The sequence below is a fragment of the Jaculus jaculus genome, chromosome 7 (assembly GCF_020740685.1).
Source record: "Jaculus jaculus isolate mJacJac1 chromosome 7, mJacJac1.mat.Y.cur, whole genome shotgun sequence".
Taxonomy (NCBI): domain Eukaryota; kingdom Metazoa; phylum Chordata; class Mammalia; order Rodentia; family Dipodidae; genus Jaculus; species Jaculus jaculus.
Genome location: NC_059108.1, coordinates 25,913,599 through 25,940,107, shown reverse-complemented (window position 1 = coordinate 25,940,107; position 26,509 = coordinate 25,913,599). Strand labels below are relative to the sequence as shown.

Sequence of the window (26,509 nt, the reverse complement as noted above, 5' to 3'; positions counted from 1 at the left end):
TAACAACAGAAATGTGGTAACAGGTACATTGACTGATTGTGCCTACTTCAGGAGCCAGTGAATTCCTTGTGAAAATGATGAAGGGAATAATGAATTGTACAACACAAGCTCTAAAGCCTTTTCAACTTTAAAACAAAGGTTTTCCCAACTTCCTAATATCTATATCTTTTCACTGAAGATAACAACACCTTGTACCTACCCAACGTACATTTTAGCAAATATGTTGCTTTCTAGATTGCTAAAATTAAATGTAAGGTTACATGCACATTTTCTGTTAGGCATCATGGTATCTTTAAAACCCATGCCCTAGGTATTCTGCCATCATATTTCTAGCTCTGGGTGGAGATAGAGAATTCTTTCTTCTTTCCTCTTACTTTGGCCTCTCCCTTCCCTTCCTCATGCCCTGCCAATGTTCTTTTCTTTCTGTAAACTCTCTAGAAATTTCCTTTGCCCTATCCTGTACAGCAAAGCCAAAAGGGGGGTCCCTACCGGTGTTCTGATTCATTAGGAAGGTGCTCCAAGGACCCCTATATCAGCTTAACTGCATTTGCTATTCAGCAATGCCCATAAGCCCCAAAGGGTTTGGTTACCATGTGTCTCTGCTCAGCAGGGGGATGGCAGACAGGCTGCATTTTAGGTTAGTTTGGAGCTTAGTATTTCATCTGTGAAGTTGGCAAACACTTGAAAGCCACAAGCTACTGGTTTTTGAAATCTTCTTTGCACACAAGCATAAAATATATGTACTAGATTTGGAAGCTGTCCAGTAACTGCCCTTTGAGTGCAGCCAAATGTGGTTGCAGCTGTTGCCTGGGAAAGGGTGCATGCTGTCCTCACTCATCTTTCCTTTCTCTCCTCTCACAGAGTATCCCCTCTGCAGAAGTCCGAGATCGTGGATGTGGTGAAGAAGCGAGTGAAAGCCATTACCTTGGCCATTGGGGATGGTGCCAACGATGTGGGGATGATCCAGACAGCCCACGTGGGGGTGGGAATCAGCGGGAATGAAGGCATGCAGGCCACCAACAACTCAGATTATGCCATCGCACAGGTCAGTCTTTAGTGGTCAGCTGTGTCTCCCTGTTGATGGAAATGGCAGCTGGGTACAAGAGAGACCTTCCCGTGCCGCCTCAAGAACTCTGCACCCTTTGAGGTCATCATCTAAAACTGCCAGTATATAGCAATTATCTTTGTATTTTTGCTGGGACAAAACACTACCAGAAGAGTTTAGGGAAGGAAAGAACTTATCTCTGGCTTACAGTTTTGAGGAAAAGTATTATGGCTGGAGCAGACAGCCAGGTGTCATATTTCCATATCTTTAGGGAGGAAGTAGAGAGAGTACGCTGAGTGCAAGAAGTGGGATTGGGCTGGAGCTTGCAGGGCCCTCCCCCAGTGACTAAACTCTTCCAGCAAAGCTCCACCTCCCAAAGACTCCACAGACTTCCCAAGCAGCAGCACCAGCTGGGGATTAAGTAAGAGGCTTAATCATAAAGACACAAGACTATGGGAGCCATTTTACACTGAAGCCACCACAGATGTGCCCAGATTTCTCTGTTGTTTCTGTCTTGAGCAGTTCTGGGTCCTTTCTACCTTGTTGGGTTTCCTTTGGCTAGTGGTAGGGTCAGTCCCCTGGCTTTGTCATCAAAGCAGTGTGCTGTTCCTGACAGGTCCTTGGCCTTGCTGAAACCCACCTCTTACCCTCCACTACTGCCCTCGCTGTGGGACTATTTTATGTATGTCATTTGCTGGAAATAGTTGGTAGCACCATCCCCTCAGGGTGCCTTCTCTACTATTTACTTGTAAGCAGAGAGAGGAGAGAGAAAGCCCCTAGCCACTGCAAAGGAACCCCATATGCAAGCTCTACTTTGTGAATTTGGCTTTACGTGGGCACATTGGGGAATCAAACTTGGGTCCTTGAGCTTTGTAGGCAGGCACCGTAATGGCTAAACCATCTCTCCAGTCCACCTTCTCTCTTTAAAAGGTTCTGGCATGCCCTGGACAGGCATATAAGGCCAGAGAAGAGCAGTGGTTTATGGGTGCCTGCTTTTGTCAGCTATGACTGGGCATTGCCTAGTACCACTGCTGTGAGGTGAAGTGCTGAGGACTGAGCTGTCATGATCCGTGGTCTGTAGCAAACCGTCTCCTACAATAAGGCCAAGTTCATGTAATTCTCTCTGAAGTGAATATTGCCTGCATAGGCTGTGATGTGCTTCCTGGTTATTTCACATGTGGCCTGAGGATGAGATAAATAGCTACCTCGTGGTGACAGCCAGTAGGTTAAGGAGAAGAGTCAACCTCGTGAGCACCCTAGCACCATATCTAGTCTATTAAGTGTGCTTGATCATCCAGAAACATTACCATCCAGGAAATCATGGCTTGGCCTCCTACCTTCCCAATTACAATGTCTTGTGGTTGGATGCCTTCACTTACTGTACTCCAGCTCCCTCCTGCTTCCCTTATTAGGCCTTTGAGGAACATGCTGACCTTAACAGCATGGCTATAAGGAATAGTGGCTTTGTCTCCCTTTAAGCTGAAAGCAGGGACTACATGGCAAATCAAGGGAACTTCTGTAGCCTCAGAGCTTGTGGCCTGGTCCTCTGTGGCTTCAGGCTCCCTCTCCCTGAAGGAAGCTCTGCATTAGGTCACTGTTCATGATTCCTCCTTGCTTGAGGTTCTGCAAGTGCGTTGGGGAAATTACAAAATCCACGTGGTTCTGCAGTCAATCATGTTCCTTTGTTGACTTCATATCCTTGAGTGGCTTCCTGAAGTAGGGAGTCTCTTACAGGTCGGGAAACAGGTTCCTATGGAACCAATGATCTGTCTCAGGTGTGAGCGTGCATCCAAGATCAGAGAACAGCAGACCTGTGTGAACTCAGGCTCTGCCACACACACCTGCTCCATTACTTTCCCAAGTCAACTGTATGGAGGCCCATGGGACTCTCACTTCCTGTCTGCTGTCAGCAACCGTGGATGTTATATGCCCCAGCGTTATTAAATACTTGAGTTATAACATCATATGGTTGGAAGGGATGTTAAGAAGTTTCCTAGGAGTTCCAGGCAAATATTTGTCTGCTTTTTCTTTAAAATGTCTAGAGAAGGGAGAATCCATGGCTGGTGTTATTGAAACTGCTTACTAATAAAATATGGTATCTGAAGCAATTGCTTTTGTCAAACTGAAGCATCAAGGAGGGATGGTAAGCAGAGCTTTTTAAGTCCATTTGAGGGTTTTCGTTTCCCTCCGGGGGAGTAGTGGCTTCTGCCAAAGGAGACGGAAACCACAGTGTGTCTGTGAGTCCCGGTTGTGCCTTGTTTCTTCATTACCATATCAGAAATGCCACGGCTAGATGTGTTCTTTTGCACCCTTGACATGATAACAATATCTGGTTAGAGTTAATATTATGGGCTTTTATCTGTTCATTTTGATGTGAGAGAATGCATTATTGACTATGTTTTGGAGGGAGTACCCCATGAGGTGAAGAAGAAAACAAGATACTGGGGAAGTTGTGAAGTAGGCAGAACTCTCGTTCTGTGTCTTTGCTTCCTGCCTCCCGCTTGCATGCACGGGGACAGCCCCAGGACAGGCAGCTGGCCACTGCTTGCCACCTCGCTTGAGCAGGTGGATGGCATGGATAATGTACTCCTACAAACCTTGGCACCCTGTCCTTCAGAGAATGTTCATCCTGTCACCATGTTCTTCTGCCTCACAAATGACCCCTCAGGAAGACTGCATTTGATTTAGCATTTGGTTGGATTTTTCCTGAAAAAATTTCATTGGAATGCTCAGAGTGAGGCTTCAGGAACTCTCATAGATGTTCTTCTGCCCATTGAAATAACAGCAGACATACATGCAAATGCACACTTCCTTTTCACTAGTTTGGCTTGTTATTATATTATATTCTCTGTGCTCTACTTTGTTGTTCTTAATGATTTTTTAAAAAATATTTTATTTATTTATTTGAAGGATAGAGAGAGAGAATGGGCACACCAGAGCTTCCTCCCACTGCATATGAACTCCAGATACATGCACCACCTTGTGTATCTGGCTTATGTGGGTCCTTTGGCGTTACAGACAAGCACCTTAACTACTCAGCAATCTCTCCAGCCTTTCTTAATGATTTTTGATGGGGAGTTTTATTTTTCTATGTGTACCCATTTCTCCCATTTGAATTAAAGAGGGGTAAGGAGAAAGAATATGGGCACACCAGGGCCTCTTGCAGCTGCAGACAACCTCCAGACATATGTTCCACTTTGCACATTTGGCTTCACGTGGGCACTCGGAATCAAACCTGGGCTGGCAGGCTTTGCAAGCTTCAGCCTTGAACCTATGAGCTATTTCCCCAGCCCCATTTTTAACTCATGTGTGTATGTGCATATGTGTGTGTATATGTGTGCACCTGCATGTGAAGTGTGTGTGTGTGTGTGTGTGTGTGTGTGTGCATGTGAAGAGTGTGTATGTGCATATTTGTGCACCTGCATGTGAAGGCCAGAGAACAGCCTTGGGTGTCATCTTCAGGAAAACTGTCCCCTTTTTCTGAGACAGGGCCCCTCATTGACCTGGAGCTCATGAGATTAGCTGGCTAATCCCTGCCTCTCCAGTTCAGGGTAGACAAGCACGCTCCACCACATGTGACTTTTTTTTCCCTTTTTCTTTTTATTCTTAGGGCTGAACTCAGTCTTCATGCTTGTAAGGCAAGCTCTTTACCCACTGAGCTATCTTCCCTGCCCCGTTTCCGCCACACTGAAGTTATCCTTTAGATCTGGAAGTTCAGTCATAAAACGTGACCATGCCTCCCCAAGGCATCTTGAAGAACTCATTTGAAATGTGACTTTCCTAGGATATAATCTTTTTTCCCATGCTAATGTGAATCAGTGTATCATTTTCTCTTGAAAAGAAATGTTTTTCTAAAATTTGCTTCCAGTCAAGGTCCTTCTTGTCTGTAAAGAGTTAAAGTGAATTTCAACAGTCACCACTATGCCAATGCACAAGTAAATTTCAGGTTCCCTGGATTCCTGTCTAATGAATTTAAAGAATTACAACCCATAGACCAAAGCATATGATTTTGAGAAACTTTATTAAAATAATAGAAGGAAAGAAGGGGAAGTACAGAGCTCCCACCATGAGGGAGGCGAGAGGGGCTAACGTCCCAAACTGTGTTTATGATAGCCAAAACATGTTTAAGGTTTTAGGATGTCCTCACTACAGCCCGACCGTCTTTCCTTGTAGATCATATAGTTAAGCACATTACCCCACTGAGGGCCAGTTAGCCGCCCCTGGCCTGCACCTCAGGGAAGATGCTCTGTTTGAGTCAGGGGCAAGAAGGACATCTCCCTGTGTGTAGCAGTGGGGATAATTATTTTTAACTTATGAAATGAAAGTGAGGACAGTTTTGTGTACATTTACATACCTTTTGTTAAAACCAAGCTTTGTTACATGAATGTCCCTGTCCCTTGCTTCTGTGGTCAAGTTTGTAAGTAGATTGTGGAGAGGTATTCGATTTCCACTGCACTTTCCGTCCAGTTCAGGGAGTCACTGTTTTAAAATCATGAAGACCCGGAGAGGCATTCACTTAGAACATTCCTCCCATGACAGGTGCAGTGAGAAGCCCAGCAGCATGATTGTGGAAAGCAATGCTTTAAGCTGTTCACATTGTCTCCTCTGCTCCTGAGAGGTCCCCACTGAGGGAACCATCTTCTCAGGGACCTATAGGATCTGGTCTCCAGTCCCTTCCCTGTGTATTTTCTGCTCATAAAGACAGTCCGTGGCTTTGGTCCTCAATGGGAAGCTCGTCTGAACTTTGCTATTCTCCTTTTCAGTTTTCCTACTTGGAGAAGCTACTCTTGGTTCATGGAGCCTGGAGCTATAACCGAGTGACCAAGTGTATCCTGTACTGTTTTTACAAGAACGTGGTCCTCTACATCATTGAGGTAAGGAGCATCATTTCTCCCCCTGAGGCCTTTTAGGAGGACATCTTTAGGTATTAAGTCCATCTCAAGAAAGTAGAGAAAAATATACTGCTGGATCTTATTAAATCTTGGTCTCCCGTAGCCTCCCGGGAGGCAGCTGCATCACAGGGCTCATAATGAGTAATCAGTGTCGGGGTACAGCACTTCTTCCTTGCCCATCATGCCTCCCTCCCATGCTCCTCCTCCCAGCCCTGAGCCCAGCACTTCCTTCCTTTGTGTCCTCTGCGGGAGGCACAGCACCCCATTATCACTCCCTCTCTCCTCCTGTCAGGGTGGCATGAGGCCACTGTGGTCAGTTCCAGGCAGCAAAAGTACTCATCTTTCTTGGTGGCATGGAGGCATTTTAGAGCAACCAGCCTGTGTTTTTCTTTTCCTAGTATGAACGAGGCCTGATTTCCTGCTGTGTTTTTATGGAAGCTATGAGTTTCCTGAACATTCCTTCATTGCCTTTGGGGTATTTGGATGCCAGGGCTCAAGGGAAAAGGTGTAGTAGTGATTGGGGTGATGAGGAAACCAACAAGATCATTTAAAATGTCACATTGAGTTCATATGCTGAGGTCCAACAATTTCCTAAGAAACTGATTTAGTTCTGAATGAAACACATGTGCTTGCTGGAGGGCTATTAGTGACCCTGGTCACGCACTTCATTCTTTTCTAAGAACAGCTCTGCTACAAGGTGTGGCTTCAAGGCCATGATGAGAGTGGATTGCCACATGAATGTAGAAAACAGGAGAGCTAAATATGGCTCAGTTGTAGAGCACTTCCTTCATGTGTAAACTACTGGGTTTACTTCCCAGTTCTTCAAAATGCTATTGCTACTACGACGATGACTACTAGCACTATTAATGATAAGAGAGCATTGGGCTGGAGAGATGGCTTAGCGGTTAAGGCACTTGCCTACAAAGCTAAAGGACCTCAGTTCAATTCCCCAGGACCCATGTAAGCCAGATGCACAAGGTGGCACATGCATCTGGAGTTCATTTGCAATGGTTGGAAGCCCTGGTGCACCCATTCTCTCTCTCTCTCTCCCCCTCACTTTTCCTCTCTTAAATAAATAAATAAAAATAAAAATATGTTGTTTTTTTTTAAAGAGAGCATTAGAGAGATCTCAAGTCAAACATGTCTCCTGTCAAAAGAGAAAAAAAAAAGAAAAAGAAAACAAAAGTTAGCCAAGCATGACAGCACATACTTCTGATCTCAGCATAGAGGGAAGGGTCATAGCCAGCCTCAGCTACATGGTGAATTGGAGAACAGCTTGGTCTATGAGACCCTATTTCAAAACATGATTTTTGGAAAGAAAGCAGGAAGTCATTCTGTACAGCAGTATGGATCAGTGTTACTTGTGTTTTACTATCTTGTTCTATTATGATATAATTTCTTAATTCTTGGCAAGAAAAACCACAAAAAAAATCATAACCAAGGCAGAGATCAACTTTTCCCCCCAATGCTATCTCTTAGAAGTTTCAGTTCAGATAATCTAACAGGTGGCATGCTAATGTAACAGTGACCAACCCCTTTATCAACATATCTGCTCTCTCATGAATCATTCATGCCAAACACACAGAAGGTTCATGTCTCTCATGTGGCCCCTAAACTGGGAAAGAAGGACTTTTCTTGAGCAGTGCATGTTGCTCACTGTGCAAGGCACCTGGCTATGGCTTGTGTTCCTCTGTCCCTCAGCCCCACCTGGAAGTCGGCATGTATTTTTCTTGTCATGCAAAGGGCAACCTCTTTGCTATGCTGTATGCCCAGGGTGCAGCTGCCTTTCCAGAGAGCATGGCTCTTCTCATTCATGGAATAGCTTGCTGTATACTGGGAGCATGTCTGAGTCTAAAGAATCTTGCAGGTGATAGAAGAGATCTGGCCACCCCTAGAGGCTGGCCCTTTGTCAAATGTCCTGCCTGTGTGCCGGAAGCAGTGTTGTTTCTAGGGAAAGCATTATACAACGGGCAGGGAGAAACACTATATGATTCCATGTAGGGAGGTTCAGATCCATTGTGCAGTCTGTCTCCTTGCCTCCGATGGTGCTGCAGCTTTCCACTGAGTCTGCCCCTGGTGAGAACAGGCTCTGTAGTCACTATCTTTCTCTGGCTCTCATTTGTACAATTCCCTTCTGGCACTCAGAGAGGTCTGTCTCCCTCCTCTTGTGCACATGATAAGAGTCACTCCTTAATGTCACTTGGGGTCATAGATAATAGTATGAGGCATCCTGGGATCCTGAGGCCTGTGTGCCATCTTTAATATCCCAGCATTTTGTGTTCCTGGAGCTGTTGGCTTCACAAGGATTGTTAATAATCTGGTTTTACTCAGCATCAGCAGTATGCTGATAGTCTAGACTCCTTATCGAGACATTTGGCATGGGGCTCCCAGCCCTTTTACTTCCCGCAGCATGCCTCAGGGGCCTGTCTTAGTCATTTATACCTACTATCTTGCCATTTTATAAGCTTCAAGTGGGCTGAGGCTGAGTTGAATATAGCATTAGCTTGTCCAAAAAAATGTTCTTTGGAAAGTGGCTCTGAAGAACTGTGTAACTCAAATTAAATTTCAGTTGTCATTAACAACTGTTAAATAGTCTACCTTCCAGACATTCTTTATAAAGTTAAAAAATGTAGAAAGTTTACCTTGCCCTGTGTTTACTTTTCTATTTAGAGATACTAATCTGGAAACCAAGAAAATAAAATGCTAGACAGGTACATGGTGTTAACTCAGATAATGTCCGATATTGTCATATTACTGCCCTGGCACCAGCATGCACTTTCAGTATAATTGTGGTGGCTTGAGGTAGTCAGGAAGGTACCACTTGTTATTTTAGCATGCACTGAACTGCAAGACTAAAGACTGCTGTAAGTTAATTTGCTTAAGTACAAAAACATACTAAACATGACCTTGTAATTAATTGAGACAAATTAAACATGTTATTTATTTCTCTTAAGTGGTTTTCTTGAAGACTTTATCAATAAACAATATGTTCTCATTTCAAATACCCCCTGTTGCACCAGTCATTTAAAAATATGTAGTCTAGAAGCAATCTGATTTTATGGCCTCAGCGGAGATTAGGAGGATCATTATGTGACTTAAATTTCCAATAAAGTCTGTGACGTAATGCAATCTTCTCACTTGACATACTCATCTATACACGTAGGGTTTTCTATCCAAGGAGCACATGCATTATTCTCATTGCTGCAAAGAACACAAGCCAGACATTTCCTCCATTCACCCCAACCCCAAAGGTATTATCTGCCTTCGTCTCTTTCTCTACAGATACATATACAGATGTTTCCATACAAATGCCATCATGCTGTGGATGATGGTCTACAATTCGTGTTTTAGGATATTTAGTTTTAATAATTAGTTGTAGAATATTTTGGAAAACATTTCACCATTCCTACATAGAGATCCAGGGCATGACATCTCACTGTGTGATTGCCTACAATCTAGCCCCTTCCTGTGTATTGATTTTCCTTGGTGCGATCTTCAGTTTCACTCACAAGCAGCCTTGTAGAATTATACTCTACTCAAATCCTAAATAGTGCACCAAAATGATGTTGGTCTTGTTAGTCCATTTTCACCACGGTGCCTTGAATGGAACACAGGCTCAGTTTATGGACTTTTATCTGCCCAACAGATTCTTCACTGCTGATAGAAACTTAATGCTTGTTGAACGTGCTACGTAAAGTTCATTCAAGCCAAAGCAATTACTGGTTCAAATGACTTGAAAAGTAGTAACAAAATGATGGAACCTGTGGTTTTATGGTGTGCAACCTTAACCTCCATCCCTTTGGTAGTTCCTTGATTTAGTAATTTTTACCTTCACAGTTGCACTTTTCCAATCATCTCTAACACAGCCAAGATGGGATTTCTAAAACATACATCTGATCAATTCCAATGCTGGCACAAGGTCTGGAAGAGAACTGCTCAAAAACATGGCCAGCGAGCCAATCAGTACACTGCTACAGTCTCACACTCACCGTTCCCTGAGGCTTCTAACAAATCCACCCCTCTCTCTATCCATGTACCTCTCCATGGTCTGAGGGCCCAGTCACCACCAGCTTCACCTCCCACTGCATCCACTTCCTTTGCTTGTAATCAGTGCTATTGAAGTAGATTTAACATATGGCAAGATATACTCATGTGTGTGTGTGTGTGTGTGTGTGTGTGTGTGTGTGTGTGTATGCATATTTTACAGCCTTAGTTGAAAGGAGAGCAGAAAGGACCACTAGTACCTTGATGCTTTAGTCACCCAGAAGAAAATACACTCACTGTAAGGGGAGATAGTGTAGAATTTTACATAAAATTTTCTTTTGTATTCAGCCAATTGCATGCTAAGTTTTGTGGCAGCAGCCAAATAGACTGCTTCTCAGAAGGTAAAAGTCTAACTAGGGGCTGGAAGATACATTCTGAGCCTCCTGGGCAGATGGGCTTCCCAAAGCCAACAGGAGAACAAGGCATGCCTGTGCTTCTGTGTTGGGCGTATGGAGAGAAGTCAGGAGGATATGGTAGGTGAGTGGCTGAGGAATGTGATCTAAACAACCTCATAGGATCTTTGTTACTGTAAGAAGCTGAGATTCCTTCTCTCACTTTGGAATAGGCAAGTTACATGGTTGAAGTGATTTCAGAAAACATGTCTGTCAGTATGTAAAGCAGATGAGCAGAGAACTTGTGTGTATTTTTTTTTTAAATATTTTATTTGAGAGACTGAAACAGACAAAGGACACACCAGGGCCTCCTGCAACTATAAAGGAACTCCAGACACATACACCACTTTGTGCATCTGGCTTTATTTGGGTGCTAGAGAAGTGAACCCAGGCCAGTCTTTGCAAGCAAGTGCCTGTAGCTGCAGAGCAACCTATCTAACTCTTGTAATTTTGTTTATGAAACAAGCTTATTTCATTTTATTTTATTATTTGTGTATATGTTCATACACATAGGCTTTACATGGGTACTAGAGACTAAACTCAGGTTAGCAAGCTTGCAAAACAAGTGACTTTAACTACTGAACAGTCTCTTAAGCTGTGATTTTAAAATTTAAGGCCTGGGTCATAAATTATGACCCTTAAGCAATGTTCTCTATATAATTTATAAACAAGGCAAGGATAGATTTTTAACTTCATTGGCTTTGACAATGGTAAAAAAAAAAATGTCTTAACTGCAAAATTTGGGTTGAAGCCATTAGGAAAAGATACATATAATATCTGAAGTCCTGGTGTGACTCTTTAGAGGAGATTGACAGTTCTTCTTTTTTATTTAGATATTGACATATTTAGCATGTAAATAACACATGTTGGTACCATCCTTTTCCTACCCCTTTTCTGAAAAGGTCTTCCTCTTTGGGGGTGCAGGTTAACCTCATGGGGATTGTGGGTCATGCATTATGAGGGGAGAGGCAATGTCTCTGTGCATAATGTCCCAACTCGTGGCTCTAACAATCTTTCTGCCCTCTCTTCTTCAAAATTCTCTGAGCCATGCTGGGGGCATTTTAAATCTACTTCAGCGATGGGCACTTAGAAGCCTCTGGATCTCTGGTTTGGTAGGTGTGAACTGTCCTTGGTATCCTTCTCCATCACCCTTGTACTTATATAAGATTCGCTAAGAAAGCAGTACTCTCACTCATTTTCCCAGTTCCTCTGTGGTTTCAGCTGGGGCCAGGGTAGAGTAAACTGGGCTGTTTATCTCCTCAGGTCCAGCTCCCATCTGAAAAAGGAAAGCAGATATTCTAATGGAGAGTGAAGTCAGCACTGGTTAAATGGGATAACCATTATTAATTTAGGAAAAATTTAAAGAGTATAGACTCTCTTATAGCACAAAATTAGTGGAAGCTTGACAGTGGAAAGCAGAATCATTAGCTGGATACGATTATGACTTGCTTCCAAGTTCCAGATATGGTTTCCTTTCCACTGAGTGGATCTGTTAGCCAATCCAAGAGCAATTGGTTACCCACCATGGCTGTGTGCCACTATTTCACTTGTGTGAGCATCATGTCAGATTGTTTGCTTCTGAGTTAGAATTAGATTTTGAGTTGCTTGGACAGATGTTGGCCACTTTCCACCGCTAGCTCATGTAGTGCCTTCCAATACTAGATAGGCTAATTTTCTGGGGACTGACTCTCTTCCAGATTGCAACCAGATCTCTCCATGGTGCGTGCCAACAGCATATGGTGTCTTCAGTAGTAGGATCTTACCAATAACCTCTGATGGGTTATCAAGCACTCTGACAGAAGTCTGTATTGTTTGTTTTGTGAGATCAAGTAGATCTCTCTGATCAATAGCTCACTGTGGATGTAAACCACATGTTGGTACAGGGAGTTATAGGGTAGCACCAAGGAACAAGAAAAAAAGAAAAGAAAAAGACAGAGAAGAAGGAGAAATAGGAGAAACTTAAGGTTAGATTTGGCCTCACCCTCTCCAGAGCACTTCAATTTAGGTGCTCCTACTAAGGTCCTCTTGAGTCTTTTAGTCTTTTAGTCTGACTTCCAGGATATAGGATTCTGTTCCATTCATCCAATGATGGGCACCTAGGTAGATTCCAGTTTTTAGCTATTATGAATTGAGCATACATAAACATGAGTGTTCCTATTTCTCCACATCCTCACCAACATTTGTTTTCATTTGATTTTTCAATGTTTGCTATCCTTACTGGGGTAAGGTGGAATCTCATAGCTGTTTTAATTTGCATTTCCCTAATGGTTAAGGATGTTAAACACTTTCTTAAGTGTGTGTTAGCCCTTTATAATTCTTCCTCTGAGAAATACCTATTTAGTTCTCTGCCCCACTTTTGGAGTGGGTTGTTTTGATTTTTTTATTGTTTAGTTTTTTGAGTTCTTTGTAGATTCTAGATATTAGGCTCTGTCAGTGGTATAGCTGGCAAAGATTTTCTCCCATTCAGTGGGTAATATATGGGCTCTGTTTATGGTAGGTTTGTGTATGCAAAAGCTTTTTAGCTTCATGAGATCCCATTGGTTGAGTGTGCATTTAATTTCTTGGGCTACTGGGATTTTGTTCAGGAAGTCCTTTCCCAGTCCTATAATGCGGAGAGTGCCTCCGATTTTTTCTTCCAGTAGTTGAAGAGTTTCAGGTCTTATATTGATGTCTTTAATCCATTTGGATTTTATTTTTGTCTATTGCAAAAAGAGTGGATCTAATTTCATTTTTCTACATGTGTTATCCAATTTTTCCAGCACCATTTGTTGAAGATGCTGTCTTTTCTCTAGTCTACATTATTGACACTTTTTGAAGATCAAGCAGCTGTAGTCACTTGACCTAAGGTCTTCAATTCTGTTCCATTGGTCTATGTTTCTGTTTTTATTCCAGTACCATGCTGTTTTTGTCACTATGGCTTTGTACTATAGCTTTAGATCAGGTATGGTGGTACCACCAGAGGTTTTTTTTTTTTTCTTTTCTTGCTGAGGATGTGTTGGATATCTGAGGCCTTCTGCCATTCCATATGAATTTTGAGATCATTTTTTCAATCTCTGTGAAAATGATGCTAGTATTTTTATAACACATTAAATCTGTATATTGCTTTTGATAGAATTGCCATATTCACAATATTAATTCCATCTATCCAGGAACATGGGAAGACTTTCCACTTTACTGGGTGTTTTTATGTTTTAATTATATAGATCTTTCACATCCTTGATTAGTGTTATTCCAAGGTAGCTAATTTTTTTGTTGTTGTTGCTATTAAAAATGGGACAGCCTCACTGATTTCTTTTTCTGTGTATTTGTCCTTTGCATATAGAAAATCTGCTAATTTTTATACACTGATTTTGTATCCTGCTACTTTGATTAAGGACTTTATCACCTTTAGAAGTTTTGGAATGGTGAGTTTTTCTCCATTAAGTATTATTTGGACTCTAGGAGGTTTATATATTACCTTTATTATACTGAGATATAAACCCCCCATGCCTTTTCCTTCCAGTGTTTGATCATGAAGTGGTGATGTATTTTGTGAAAGGTTTTCTTTGCATCAATTGAGATTATCATGTGGTTCTTATGCTTCAGTTTATTTATGTGGTGCATTATGTTGACCAATTTCCATATGTTAAACCATCCCTGCATCCCTGGGATGAGTCCTACTTGAACAAGGTCAATAATGCTTTTAATGTGTTGTTGAATTCAGTTTCCAAGGATTTTGTTTAGTATCTTTGCATCTAAGTTCACTAGGGATAGAGGCTTGTAGTTTTCTTTCCTTGTTGCATCTCTGTCTGGATTTGGTATTAGGGTAATGCGAGCTTCATAAAGGGAGTCAGGTCTCCGTTTATGTGGAACAGTTTGAGAAATATTGGTTTCAGTTCTTTGATGAAGATTTGATAGAATTCAGCTGAGAAGCCATCCCATCCTGGACTTTTATTTTTGTGGAGGTTTTGATTACCTTTTCAACCTCCATGGATGTGATAGGCTTGTTTGAGAGATTAATTTACTCTGAGTTTAGTTTTGATAGGTGGTATGTGTCTAGGAATTCATCCATTTCTTCCAGATTATTCAATGTTGTGGAGTAGAGGTTTTGGAAGTATACACTGATGATTCTTTCAATTTCACTGATGTCTGTTGTGATCTCTTTTTCATTTCTGATTTTGTTAATTTGAGACTTCTCATTTTTTGCTTGATATTTTGGCCAGGGGTTTATCAGTGTTGTGTATTTTTCAAGGACCCAACTCTTCATTTCATTGATTTTTAAAAAATTGTTTTCTTAGTTTCCAACTCATTAATTTCTGCTATAATCTTATTATTTCTTTCTATCTGGAGCTCTTTGTGTTGGATTCTTCTTGTTTTGCCAGTGTCTTTTGGTGTACAGTCAGGTTATTAATTTGGAATCTCTCTGTCTTTGTAATGAAGGCATTTAGGGCTATGAGTTTTCCCCTTATTACTGCCTTCATTGTGTCCCATCAGTTTTGGTAGGTTGTGTTTCCATTATCATCCAATTCTAGGAATTTTACAGTTTCTTTTTTGATTTCTTCCACGACCCATTCATTGTTTAAAAGTGTGTTGTTTAGTCTCCAGGAGCTGGTGGAGTTCTTGATATGTCCCTGTTGTTATTTTCTAGTTTTAAAGCATTGTGATCTGACATGATACAGGAAGTTACTTCAATTTTCCTGACTTTATGAAGGCATGCTTTATGGCCTAATATATGGTTAATTTTGGAGAAGGTGCCATGGGCTGCTGAAAAGAATGTTGATCTATGATGTTGTTGAACTCTGTTATTTCCCTGATGATTTTCTGCTTGGATAATATGTCCATTGAAGATAGTGGAGTATTGAAGTCTCCAACTATGATTGTGTTGGTGTTTATTTCTGTTTTATTGTGAAGTATATTGTGCTTTATAAACTATGATGCACCTGTGTTTGGCGTATATATATATATATATGATTGTGATGTGCTCAAGTTGCAAGTTGAATCATTCCCTTAATGGATGAGAAGTGGCCTTCTTTGTCTTTTATGATTACTTTTGCTTTGAAGTCTATTTTATCCAATATTAATATATCAACACCTGCTTGTTTTTTATTTCCATTTGCTTAGAATATCATTTTCCAACCTCTCACCCTGAGGAGGTGTCTATCTTTAGTGGTGAGGTGGGGTTCTTGAAGACAGCAGATGGAAGGGTCCAGTTTTTTGATCCATCCTGATAACCTGTGTCTTTTGATGGCTGAGTTAAGACCATTAATATTTAAGGTAATTACTGTGAGGTTTAAATTAATCCCTGTCATGATGAGGTGTTTTGTGGGGTTTGGTGCTTTGTTATGTTTTGCACTATTTTGAGCCTGGTATATTTTGGTTATTGTGATCTTCTTGTTGGCTCTTGAGATTGGTTGTTTGACTGTTCTGTTTGGAGTATATATGTGTTTATATAATCATAGAGTTGACTTTTTTCATGGAAAGTTTTTCTTTCACCTGATTTTATGAAGGATCCTTTTCTGGGTAGAGTAACGGGTTGGAAGCCATAGTTTGTTAGACTTTGAAATGTTCCATTTCAGGCCCTTCTGGCTTTCAGGGTTTCCATTGAGAAATCTGATATAATTCTGATTTTTTTTGTGTGTGTGTTGTGATTTGTTTATCTCTTGCTGCTTTTAGCATACACTCTCTCTGTTTTTGGTGTTGTTGTTGTTGTTAAGCATTTTAACTATGATATGTTTTGGAGATTTTCTTCTTTGGTCTTGTCTGGTGCTCTGTGGACTTCTTCTATCTTGATGGGCCTCTCTTTTGAGAGATTCAGAAAATTTTCTTCAATAATTTTGTTGAATATTATCTCTATGTCTTTGGTCTGGATTTCCTCTCCTTCTGGTATATCCATGATCTGGATGTTTGGTCATTTTAGGGTATTCCACAGTTCCCTCATATTCTGTTCACTTGATTTTTTTGAACTTAGCAAAGTTTTTGGCCTCTCCATCGATTCCTTCTGTCTCGTCTTCCAGGTCAGATGTTCTGTCCTCCACATGAGTAACACTGTTGGTGAGGGATTCTAGAGAGATTTTTATAATTTCTATTTGATTTTTGTTTTCTGTTGTGTTATTTTGCATGTGTCCATCTCTTTTTTGAGGTATTATTTCAATTTGAGTTCTGACTTTCTTTTTTTTTAAAAAAAATATTTATTTAAGAGAGAAAGAGTTAGAGGGAGAGGAAGACAGAGAGAGAGAGCATGGATATGCCAGGGTCTTCAGCCACTGCAAACAAACTCCAGATGAATGTGGCCCCTTGTGCATCTGGCTTACATGGGTCTTGGATAGTCAAACTGGGATCCTTTGGCTTTGCAGGCAAACACCTTAATCACTAAGCCATCTCTCCAGCCTGAGTTCTGATTTTCTTGATGCTTCCTGGAGTTCATTCTAGCATTTGATCAAGTCTTTATTAAGCTTACTCAACTGGTTGTTGAGATCTTCCACTTCTTGATTCACCTTCAATTTATTCATATCTCTTTGAAGGGTTCTAATGTTTTCTTCAATCATTAAGCCTGCTATCAATAGGAGATTGCTCTAGGAGACAATTCTGTTCAATTTCATTGATACAATTGTAGGTTCTTTGCTTCCATTTCAGCAATTTCTTTTTTGCTCACGGTATCCATTGGTTGTCGTGTTTTCATTTTGGGAATGAATTTCTGCTGATTTCTCTACAATATCATTGGAGGCTTCTATTGTAGGGCTAGGTGTTCTTGGTGGAAATCTCTCAGTATTCTGTCTTTTGTTGGCTTTTTTTGTGTTGTTGTCTACCCATTTTAGGAAGACTATTTTATTGAGGAGGAAGCAAGTTTTTGTCCTTTAGCCTGTATACCCTCTGACTCAGATGAACAGAGATGTTGGTACCCAGTGGCCAATCAGGATACCAGAGCAAAAGGCCTGATTCCACAGCCCACACAGGGACCAGACTTCCCCAAACAATGCACAGTGGGACCTACCAGGAACATCAGGGACTGAGAGGAGCCAGGGAGCAGGGGATCTGGCCTACTTATTCCTCTAACACACAGGCTGGCTCAGGAAACTTGGACCAGGGAACTAGGAAGAGCCAGGAAGGAGGAGTCTGGCCTAGTCACTCCACACTGACAGGCCAACCTGCACACTGTCCATTCAGGAAATCCAGACCGGGGATGTGGAAACGGAGGCCTGGCCTGCTCACTGCAGACCACTGCACCTGCCTGCCTTGACAGTTCTTTTGATGTGTTAATTACTCAGTTACTCACTTTCCTGGATCAGATATGGCTTAAAGGCCAGAAGCAGTGTTGGAAGAGCCTTCTCGATTGCTCTTGCTCATGTACTTCCTGAGCTCTTGTCACAAGGGATTTTTGGAAAAGATGTAAAAGTTAGTGATAGATTAAAGGAGAAATACTTGATTTTAACCTGCATTTTGCAAGATAATGATAAGACTATCTTGTAAATCCTGGTGCCTCATAAGAATGATATGCCACACTATCTTAAGAGAGAACATTGAGACCCTCATGTTGATTAGTTGCTGGTTCCTAATATGCAGAATAAGTATAAAGATGCATTTTTTGTTTACTTTATTTGAGAGAGAGAGAATTGGCATGCCAGGGCCTCAGCCACTGTAATCGAACGCCAGACACTTGTATCACCTAGTGAGCATGTGTGACCTTGCACGTGCCTTACCTTTTTGGTGCATCTGGCTTACATGGGACCTGGAGCATTAAACATGAGTCCTTAGGCTTCTCAGGCAATGCCTTAACCATTAAGCCATCTCTCAAGCCCTAAAGATGGATTTTTACATATGATTATTTACAATGGGGAATATTTATTATTTGCCACATTTATAAGAAATTATAGTGTTTCTTAAGATCATTAAACTGGGTTGAGTTAAAGCCAGGAAATGGGATGTAGATTAAGCCTGAGAAATCTGAAAATATTATGGAATGAGAGATATTCTAAGACCAGAGCAATCCAGGGACCAAACAGAACTTTAAACAACCAAATTTAACTGACAGCTACTAAAAATTTGTCAATATCTGGCAAGTCTAAAACAAGCAAACATGCATAAAATCTCTCTGTAAAATGTTCTGTGACATGAGAAAGGTTAAACAACATTTCAGTATCTGCCCTGTGTCTTCACATTTAAAAAGTGAAATGACTTATGTCTATGTATAGATTTCTACCTCTAATCCAGAATATTTTCAGGATATGAGTCCTTGGAAATTGTTAACTTTGTAGAAATATCTGCATATTACCTCTTAACTGCTTCACTCTTTATGAGGAGGTAGGTAGATTTTGTTTTAAGTGTCAGAACCCATAGTGAATAGGTATTATAATACGTGATCAGAAATCCATCCAAGCCAGGCCTGGTAGCACAGCACAGCTTTCAGTATCTCAGCTATTCAGGGGGCTGAGGCAGGAGGATTACATGTTCAAGGCCTGAATATAGACTGAGTCCAAGGTCAGCCTGAGTAACTTAGTGAGACCATGTCTCAAAATAAAAGGGAATGTAGCTCAGTGGTGGAATAGTTGCCTCAAATAAGCTTGGCTCTAAGTTCAGTAACCTCCTCCTGCTGCCATATCACACACACACACACACACACACACACACACACACACACACACATATGAATAAATAAGTAAATAATTCATCCAATGATTCTCCTTTTGGATATAATGTATGACTTAAAGATGCCTCAAAAACTGTGTTTCATTCTTGACATACAAGAAATGTCCTCATGGCAAAAGATACAATTCCCAGTAACTAAGCCTACCTCTTGCAGACTGTGTCTTCTTGGTAGAGATGGCTCAATGTTTCCTGAGATGGTCTGGGAGCTGGATGGGTAGCTGTGAGCTTAGTGTGAACAAGGTAACAGGCCAAAGGCATGCAGAGAATCACCAGCCAGTAGGCCTTTCTGAAGGGCTGAAGCCCCCATCAAGCTTGCCCACTGTGTGCTGTCTACCAGGTGCTTTGTAGCAGGCAGAGTGTTCAGATCAGGAAAACATGACAAGCTGTGCCACGTTCCCATCTAGTGTAGTGGGCATATGAGTGTGACCTAGAGCCGCAAAGGCTATCTCTGTATGTACAGGCCTAGTGCCAACCTGGCACACAGAGTCCCTAAGTACTGTATAGTCCCTATTTTGGGCTGATATTGGCTGAGCAGTCATTACAATTTTCAACCTATCAGTGGGAAAACCAGAGTGTCTTCCCACTGAACAATTGGGAAATTAACTTGAAATAGAAACATTCTGAATCCTCATTTTCTTACCTCATTCTTTAAGTTAAAAGCCCTGGGGTCACCAGGACCAGTTGATAAGGGCCCTTGCTGTTGGAATATAATGGGGAATGACACCGCGGTGATGCCTGGCTGGGTAGAACACAGATGGCATGGAGAACTAGAAGTGGTGCTTTATAGGTAGCCTCTGAGTCCAGCATGGAGTGTCTTAAGACAGAAGGATGAGTAGGAATTAAGTGGTGAAAGGGCAGGAAGAGAGGGACAGGTCAGTGTGCCAAGAGAGGCCAGCACCTGTCTTTCCCATTCTCACAGAGAGCCGGTTCCAGCTCTGTGATAAATGTCAAAGTTAGCTGAGCCCTGGGTAAAGAACCCGGAGGGGTTTTGCGTTACAGTGGGAAGATGGCTGTGGAATGAGTTAGCCATGTGCTAAGAATGTGTTTAGCAGCCAGTTGGCTGCTGCTAGTGGGTAGACCTGGGGGTTTATTAGCACAAGGTGGAGAGGGGCGGGGGCAAGGGAGGCAGGCATAAAGGCAGAGAAACATAGCGGTCTCGAGGGAGTCCCCTGCAAGATTCACAGTCACTTTGAACTTTATAAAAATAGACTCTTACTGCCTTTTACATGTGACAATGCGTGCTTTTTTTTAAATGATGTTTTCACAGCTGCCTTATCTAAGAGGATCATTATAAAGATCCAACCTTTTTGTTTTAGAAAGCACATTTAGGCATTGATGGTTTAAAAATTGAGTCTCTGAAACTCTATAAAATGTTTAAATCTCCTTGGAATTAAACAACAAATGAAAATACAATTCCAAAAACAAAGCTGAGGTAAAGGGCTGGTGGGGCCACCTAACCCTGAAAGGTTGGCCTGAAACTGACTTTGTCAATGGGCTGCACAGGTGCCCACTGCCTTCCCCTGCAGGCGTTGGGCAGAAACAAAACAGCCCCATGGCACGAAGGTTCAGCACACTCTGCCTTGTGTGCTCAATAGCAAACACCCTGCCTTTCTTCCCTTCCTAGTACGTTCATAGGCAGCATCTGCATAGCTTAGCCCTTGCCGAAGTTCCATTGCTTCTCATTTCCAGTCTGTCTGTGACTTCCCTTAACTCAAGTACCACGTACTTACAGTTTTGCCTCCTACACAACTGGACAAATTGAACATTTTGCAGCTGAGACAATCTTATGCAAATGTTTTGGGGACCTGGTTTTTTTCCCCTCTTTTCTTTGTGGTCTTTTGTTTTTGTTTGTTTTGTTTGTTAAACTATTAGAAAGGGTTGCTTGGGGACCTTATTTGTCTTTCCTTTAAAGAAATGCATCGAGGGCTGGAGAGATGGCTTAGCGGTTAAGCGCTTGCCTGTGAAGCCTAAGGACCCCGGTTCGAGGCTCGGTTCCCCAGGTCCCACGTTAGCCAGATGCACAAGGGGGCGCATGCGTCTGGAGTTTGTTTGCAGAGGCTGGAAGCCCTGGCGCGCCCATTCTCTCTCTCTCCCTCTCTCTGTCTTTCTCTCTGTGTCTATCGCTCTCAAATAAATAAATTTTAAAAAAAATTAAAAAAAAAAAGAAATGCATCGAATCTTTCATGGTGTAATTTTATATAAAGCACTATATGAGCATTAGAAGTTTAGATTAAATTTTTCTGACCTTATCTTTTGATATAAAAAAATAATTTTGATTCCATGCTTTAATTGCATTCCTCCCTTCAAATTTTGTTTTGACCCAAACTCTCAAATAGATTTTCATTCTTAGGAAATCGACCTTACCAATTGGTTTTTACCCTAGTGTTTTTTTTTCTTGCCATATTTTACTTTCTTTGCATCTCTTCCTGATCTTTCTTCTGCTGTTAGCACTCTACCTACCTCAAGTTTTCAACAGTAAATTCAACATCTAATTTTAAAATTATTTATGCAGCATCCCTGGGCACAAGCTCATTTGATCATGCCAATCTATCTATTTTTACCTATGTCCTCAGGAAGCACCATTTGTAGGCAGGTGGATTCAGTGACATTTGATTGGGAACGGTAGAAGTCCAAGATCATGAGTGGAGGTGACGTTGCAGATGAGAGTCTGTGACAACAGGAAGGGCACTTCAGTAGAAGAATTCCAGGAAGAGGCCAGGAGAGTGTCTGGCACATCATCCCCACGTACAAAATGAAGGCTCGTGTGTGGAGGGTCCCAAGCAGTACATGGCCTCTTCAGCTCCTTCTCTCTAGACTGGTTGTCCTGACTTGGGAAGGAGTGTGGGTTTCAGCCCATAGTTTTAAAGAAGCTTTAAATATGTGAGTAAAACATCACTGTTTATTTTAACACAATTTTTTTCTCTGTCTTGGAGTTGGATGTTGGCTGCCTTTGACCAGGGCTTATGTTTATAGATTCCACACAAGAATACTCATCTCTCTCCAGCAGTCTGCACTTGGTCAGTAATCCCCACTGCATTCTGACCGTTGACTTGAGCTGCTAGATTGGTTTTCAGACTGTTGTCCTGGGCTTGTCGATTGCCTGCCCCTCTCAAGTTCAAGGTCTCGGTAGGTAGAGTATACTATTTAAAGAAACCTCAGGTGGAGAAATGATGTAAATACTTTCTTTACCCAGGTTTTCAAGGCAATAGGAGGCAACATAGATTCATTCTATTAGATGCTACTTGTACCTCTGGATTCTGCCAGTAAAATATTGATTAAAATATTGGCCTCTTTAGTCCAGGGATTATAGGATGAAGTTTATTACTGCTTGTTGAACAAGCTGCATGTTGTTCTGGTAATCTTTTTGTCAGTCCCTTGCCAATGGGAAAGCTGTTTTTTCACAACACTAGCTATTAACTAGAAGCTTTTTCCTCCTTGTTAGCCTCACCACAGAGGTCTCCTTTATTCTTTTCAAGGTGTTTATTAAAATGGTATGTCACTTTCTTTTTTTTAAGGTAGAATTTACATGCCATAAAATTAACCCTTTGTAGTGCCCAGTTCTCTGAGCCTCACCAGAGGTGTCTCCACACTTAGACAGAACCAGCTATGGCTTCAGAAATTCTCTACATCCTGGTGTTGTCAGTGCCAGCCTCTATACCCAGTCCATGCTGCAAAGTAGTGTGTGTTCTGCATTTGTCAGAACATTACAGTGAATGAATTGGCTTCTGACTCTAGATTCTGGCCTGGCATAATGTACCTGAGAGTCTCCCTTGTGGCTGTGAGTTTCAATAGTTTATTCTTTGTTACTTAAGTTATAAAGTAGTATCCAGTTGCATGGCTGTACCACAGCTCACTCATCCATTCATTTACTGAAGGACATTTGGGTAGTTTCCTGCTTTTTACAAATAGAACACCGCCTGCATATGTACTCAGTTTCTGGTTTTAGTGTAAACAGGTTTCTGTTTTACTTGAAAAATTCCTCATAATGGGTTATGCTGTATTATTTCCCTATTGAGTATCATTCTGTGTCATTTGCCAAATATATATCTTCTTTGGTGAAAGTTCACATCTCTCACAGCACTGCACATTTTTAGACAGTGTATTCATTCACTCATGACCAAGGCCAGAGTCCCCCAGAGAGCAGTCTGAAGTGTGTGAATGACTAATGTATTTTTCCCTTTTAGCATTCTCTGAGGATTTACTCTTCAAACCAAATTCTCCTTTCTAGTCAAACTCCTACCCCCCAGCCCTGTACCCCCAGTCTCTGGAAACCACCCAGTTGCATATCAAACCAAATGGCTATCCATTTTCATTTTGGAAAGGAAAGAACATAGTTTTGGATTTGGAAGTGTTCTTGTGGTCACACTGGAACTTTCTCAAACAACCAGGCCACCTTGTAAAGAAGGATTAAAGAGCACCTATGCCTTCTCCCTACCTATCTGTCTTACCTGTGTTCCAGGAGGGAAATGTCAGGCAAGAACTGCCAGTTGGACTCTGATTCCATACCATAGTGGCTTATGCCTCTTGCTTCTTTGGCATCAGTTTTATGTGGCTGGAGAGTTCTATAAGTCTAGCCCCCCTAGTGTTACTAGACTCCAGGGAGTATTGTAATGTAAGGAAAGGCTTGAATAAAACTTGGCCAGAGTAGCATAGCAGTGATGGTGGTGCAGGGGTGGTACCCAGCTCCTGATCCCCTTCCTGTGGGGGAGAAGTGCTAGGAGCCATGGGTTTGGCTTCTCCTTGGACCACTCTAACATTGGAGCTCTCACTGGCCATAGGAATACTCTGAAGTCAGAACCTTGGGGACTGGGTTCCCAACTACTGCCATACAAACTTGGACCTGATCCCCCATGACCTCACCCTCAGTAAATGAGGGTAATAGAAGTTCATACATCAAAGCACTTGAGAGGATAAAGTGAAATCACAGAGAAAAACCTTTGGCATAAAAGTGTCAATCATGTCTGCTGTGCAAAAAGCACTAGTAAGTAAAATTGTTCACCTAGCAATTCTGATAATCTGAGATAGCTTCTGGATGGTCACATCTGGGCCTTGAAACATTCTCTCCTCACTTTCCTCCTTCTGTCCTCAAACCAGTAGACATATGTAATGTTTACACATAAATGGACAAATTTACGTCCGAAATTTATTTACAGAGATTTAATTTTCCTCTACATTTTAACAAAATGTTTACCAAAAAATGTGCTATTTTCCTAACTGATTTATCATACACTGGCAACCATCTTTAAGTTTAGATGTTGAAAAATTGGAACATATTTTGTCTGCTATATGCAATATACAAACAGCAAAAACAAAATGCACAAAATACACAGAAGACTGACATTTGAAAATGTCAAAATATGAACATACTAGCATGTTACCTTTCGCAGTAATTTCCTTCACACCTCCTCCAAACCACCAAACAATCACAGACAATACTGTTCACACAGGTCATTCCACAAGTCCATCCCCAAAACAGTATTTCATATGAATTTTAGCAAAAGATAAAACTCACCAAAGTGCTGAGAAGAAGTGACAGTGGAATGTTCAGCACTCAGAGACCTTTCTGGAAAAGATGGCAGAGAGAAAGTATGAACCAAGGGAAAAGGAGGAGTGCTTTGTAATACTCTCTTCCAGATAAAAGTGTCCATGGCATTCATGACTTCACAGTGGCTGATGCCACCTACATGAGACCTGCATAATAGAAGGGGGAAAACAATGACATCAAATAGAAGAAAGACTGCTTAGAAAGAAGAAGGGACTTAGTGGAGGAGTGATTTGGGAGGGGGAAGGAGAGGGTGGTGAGAGGGCATTATGATGAGGATATGCTGTCTATGTGTATGGAGGTTGTCAATAAAAAGTTTAAAAAAAGTGTCAATCATATCACAAGGCCTCATAGTAACCATTAGCATGATTCTAAGGTATTTAATAGTTGATGGACCGTCCATTGTCAAGGGCTTGTGGTTCTTCTAGCCCAGTCATCCTCCTACTTGATGATTCTGTTCCACAAATAGTGTGATAGCCACTGATCTCTGCCAGGAGCCTGGAGAAGGGAGTCATTCTCCCCTTATTACACCTTTGCACAGCTCTGCCTTAAGCACAGCTCTTACTAGACACTGCAACACTGTATCATGGCCACTTGCAAAATACCCATGACTAAAACTGTTAGATTAAGTTGGGTTGTTTCCCATCTGCACTGATAATGACCAGGGCAAAAAAATATTTGAATTCCAACTGGCCTCCTGTTTACTCACCCCAGGAAATCTTTTCTCCATCAACCCAGTGTGATTCTTTTGATGAGCCTACATCCCTGACACTTCCACATTCACCTGAGTCCCAACAGGAGCAGGGAAATAAACAGTGGAAACAGATGGACTGCTCCTTCACAACCCTAACCCTGAGCAGTCGAGGCTAGCTGGATGTTGCTGGAACAAATCCACGTGAAAGTGATGCCTCTGTTCTCGGAACATGAGTCTTGCTGGTTTCTTTCAAAACCAAACCATCATGTGTTGGTCCAACCCATTCTCCAGGGCACACTGGATCAGAGTATCTGCTGAACAAGACCACCAGCTCTGGAGAACTCCTGGTGGGCTGAAACACACTTCTTCCCTCTGAGGCCCCTAGCAGCAATAAAGTCATAATATTCCTGCTTCCAGATGAGGAGAGTGCTATGGTGATCTGTGGCATTTTATACTTGGAGCATTGATCCTTGACTAAATGACGGGGTTGTATTCTGATAAACTCAATGCCAGTTAAAAATATCATCCAAAGTCTTATAATACACTCAATTTGCCAGCATCAATTTGTTCAGCAGTCCACACTCTAGAGTTCTAGTGTTTCCCCAGGTGATTGTGGGCTTGTCCAGGAGCCCACATCATGTCACCACTGCTGCCCAGCATTCAGGCCACGTATCTCAGGCCAGTTGAAAGTGCAACAACTGAAATCCAAGAGAAATTTCTAGCAAATTCCTGTGGCTTTTACACTATTATAAACTTGAAAACTTGTGAGCCGATCATCCTAAATCCAGACCATTCATACAGACTTAAGTTGTTGAGACGTTCCATCTCCACTGCCCCTCAGGGCGCTGTGACATTCCACCTGCTTGGGGGCACTCCACCACAGGAACAAACAGGGCAAGGAATACCCTGGTCACTCCTGTTTATTACTAAGAAGATGAAAAATAAACTTTTCTAAGATTCATATGCCCATTTGTGTAGCCAAGCATGTTACTATTTGACAAAGCCTAGGTGCATTTTTTTTTAATTATTTATTTATTTATTTAAGAGTGACAGACACAGAGAGAAAGACAGATAGAGGCAGAGAGAGAGAATGGGCGCGCCAGGGCTTCCAGCCTCTGCAAACGAACTCCAGACGCGTGCGCCCCCTTGTGCATCTGGCTAACGTGGGACCTGGGGAACCGAGCCTCGAACCGGGGTCCTTAGGCTTCACAGGCAAGGGCTTAACCGCTACGCCATCTCTCCAGCCCCCTAGGTGCATTTTATATATGTGTTAGCCTA

At 41.8% G+C, this 26,509-nt stretch overlaps 1 protein-coding gene across 6 annotated transcripts in view; it reads left to right on the top strand.

The window, feature by feature from the left end:
- Atp8a2 (ATPase phospholipid transporting 8A2) overlaps positions 1-26,509 on the top strand; it is a 651,823-nt gene that overhangs the window by 418,818 nt on the left and 206,496 nt on the right. For all 6 annotated transcript variants that reach the window (XM_045153898.1, XM_045153899.1, XM_004670531.2 and 3 more), the window contains 2 exons: positions 862-1,045; positions 5,809-5,919. In XM_045153898.1, coding sequence (XP_045009833.1) covers positions 862-1,045; positions 5,809-5,919 — 295 coding nt within the window. The remainder of the gene's footprint in view (positions 1-861; positions 1,046-5,808; positions 5,920-26,509) is intronic.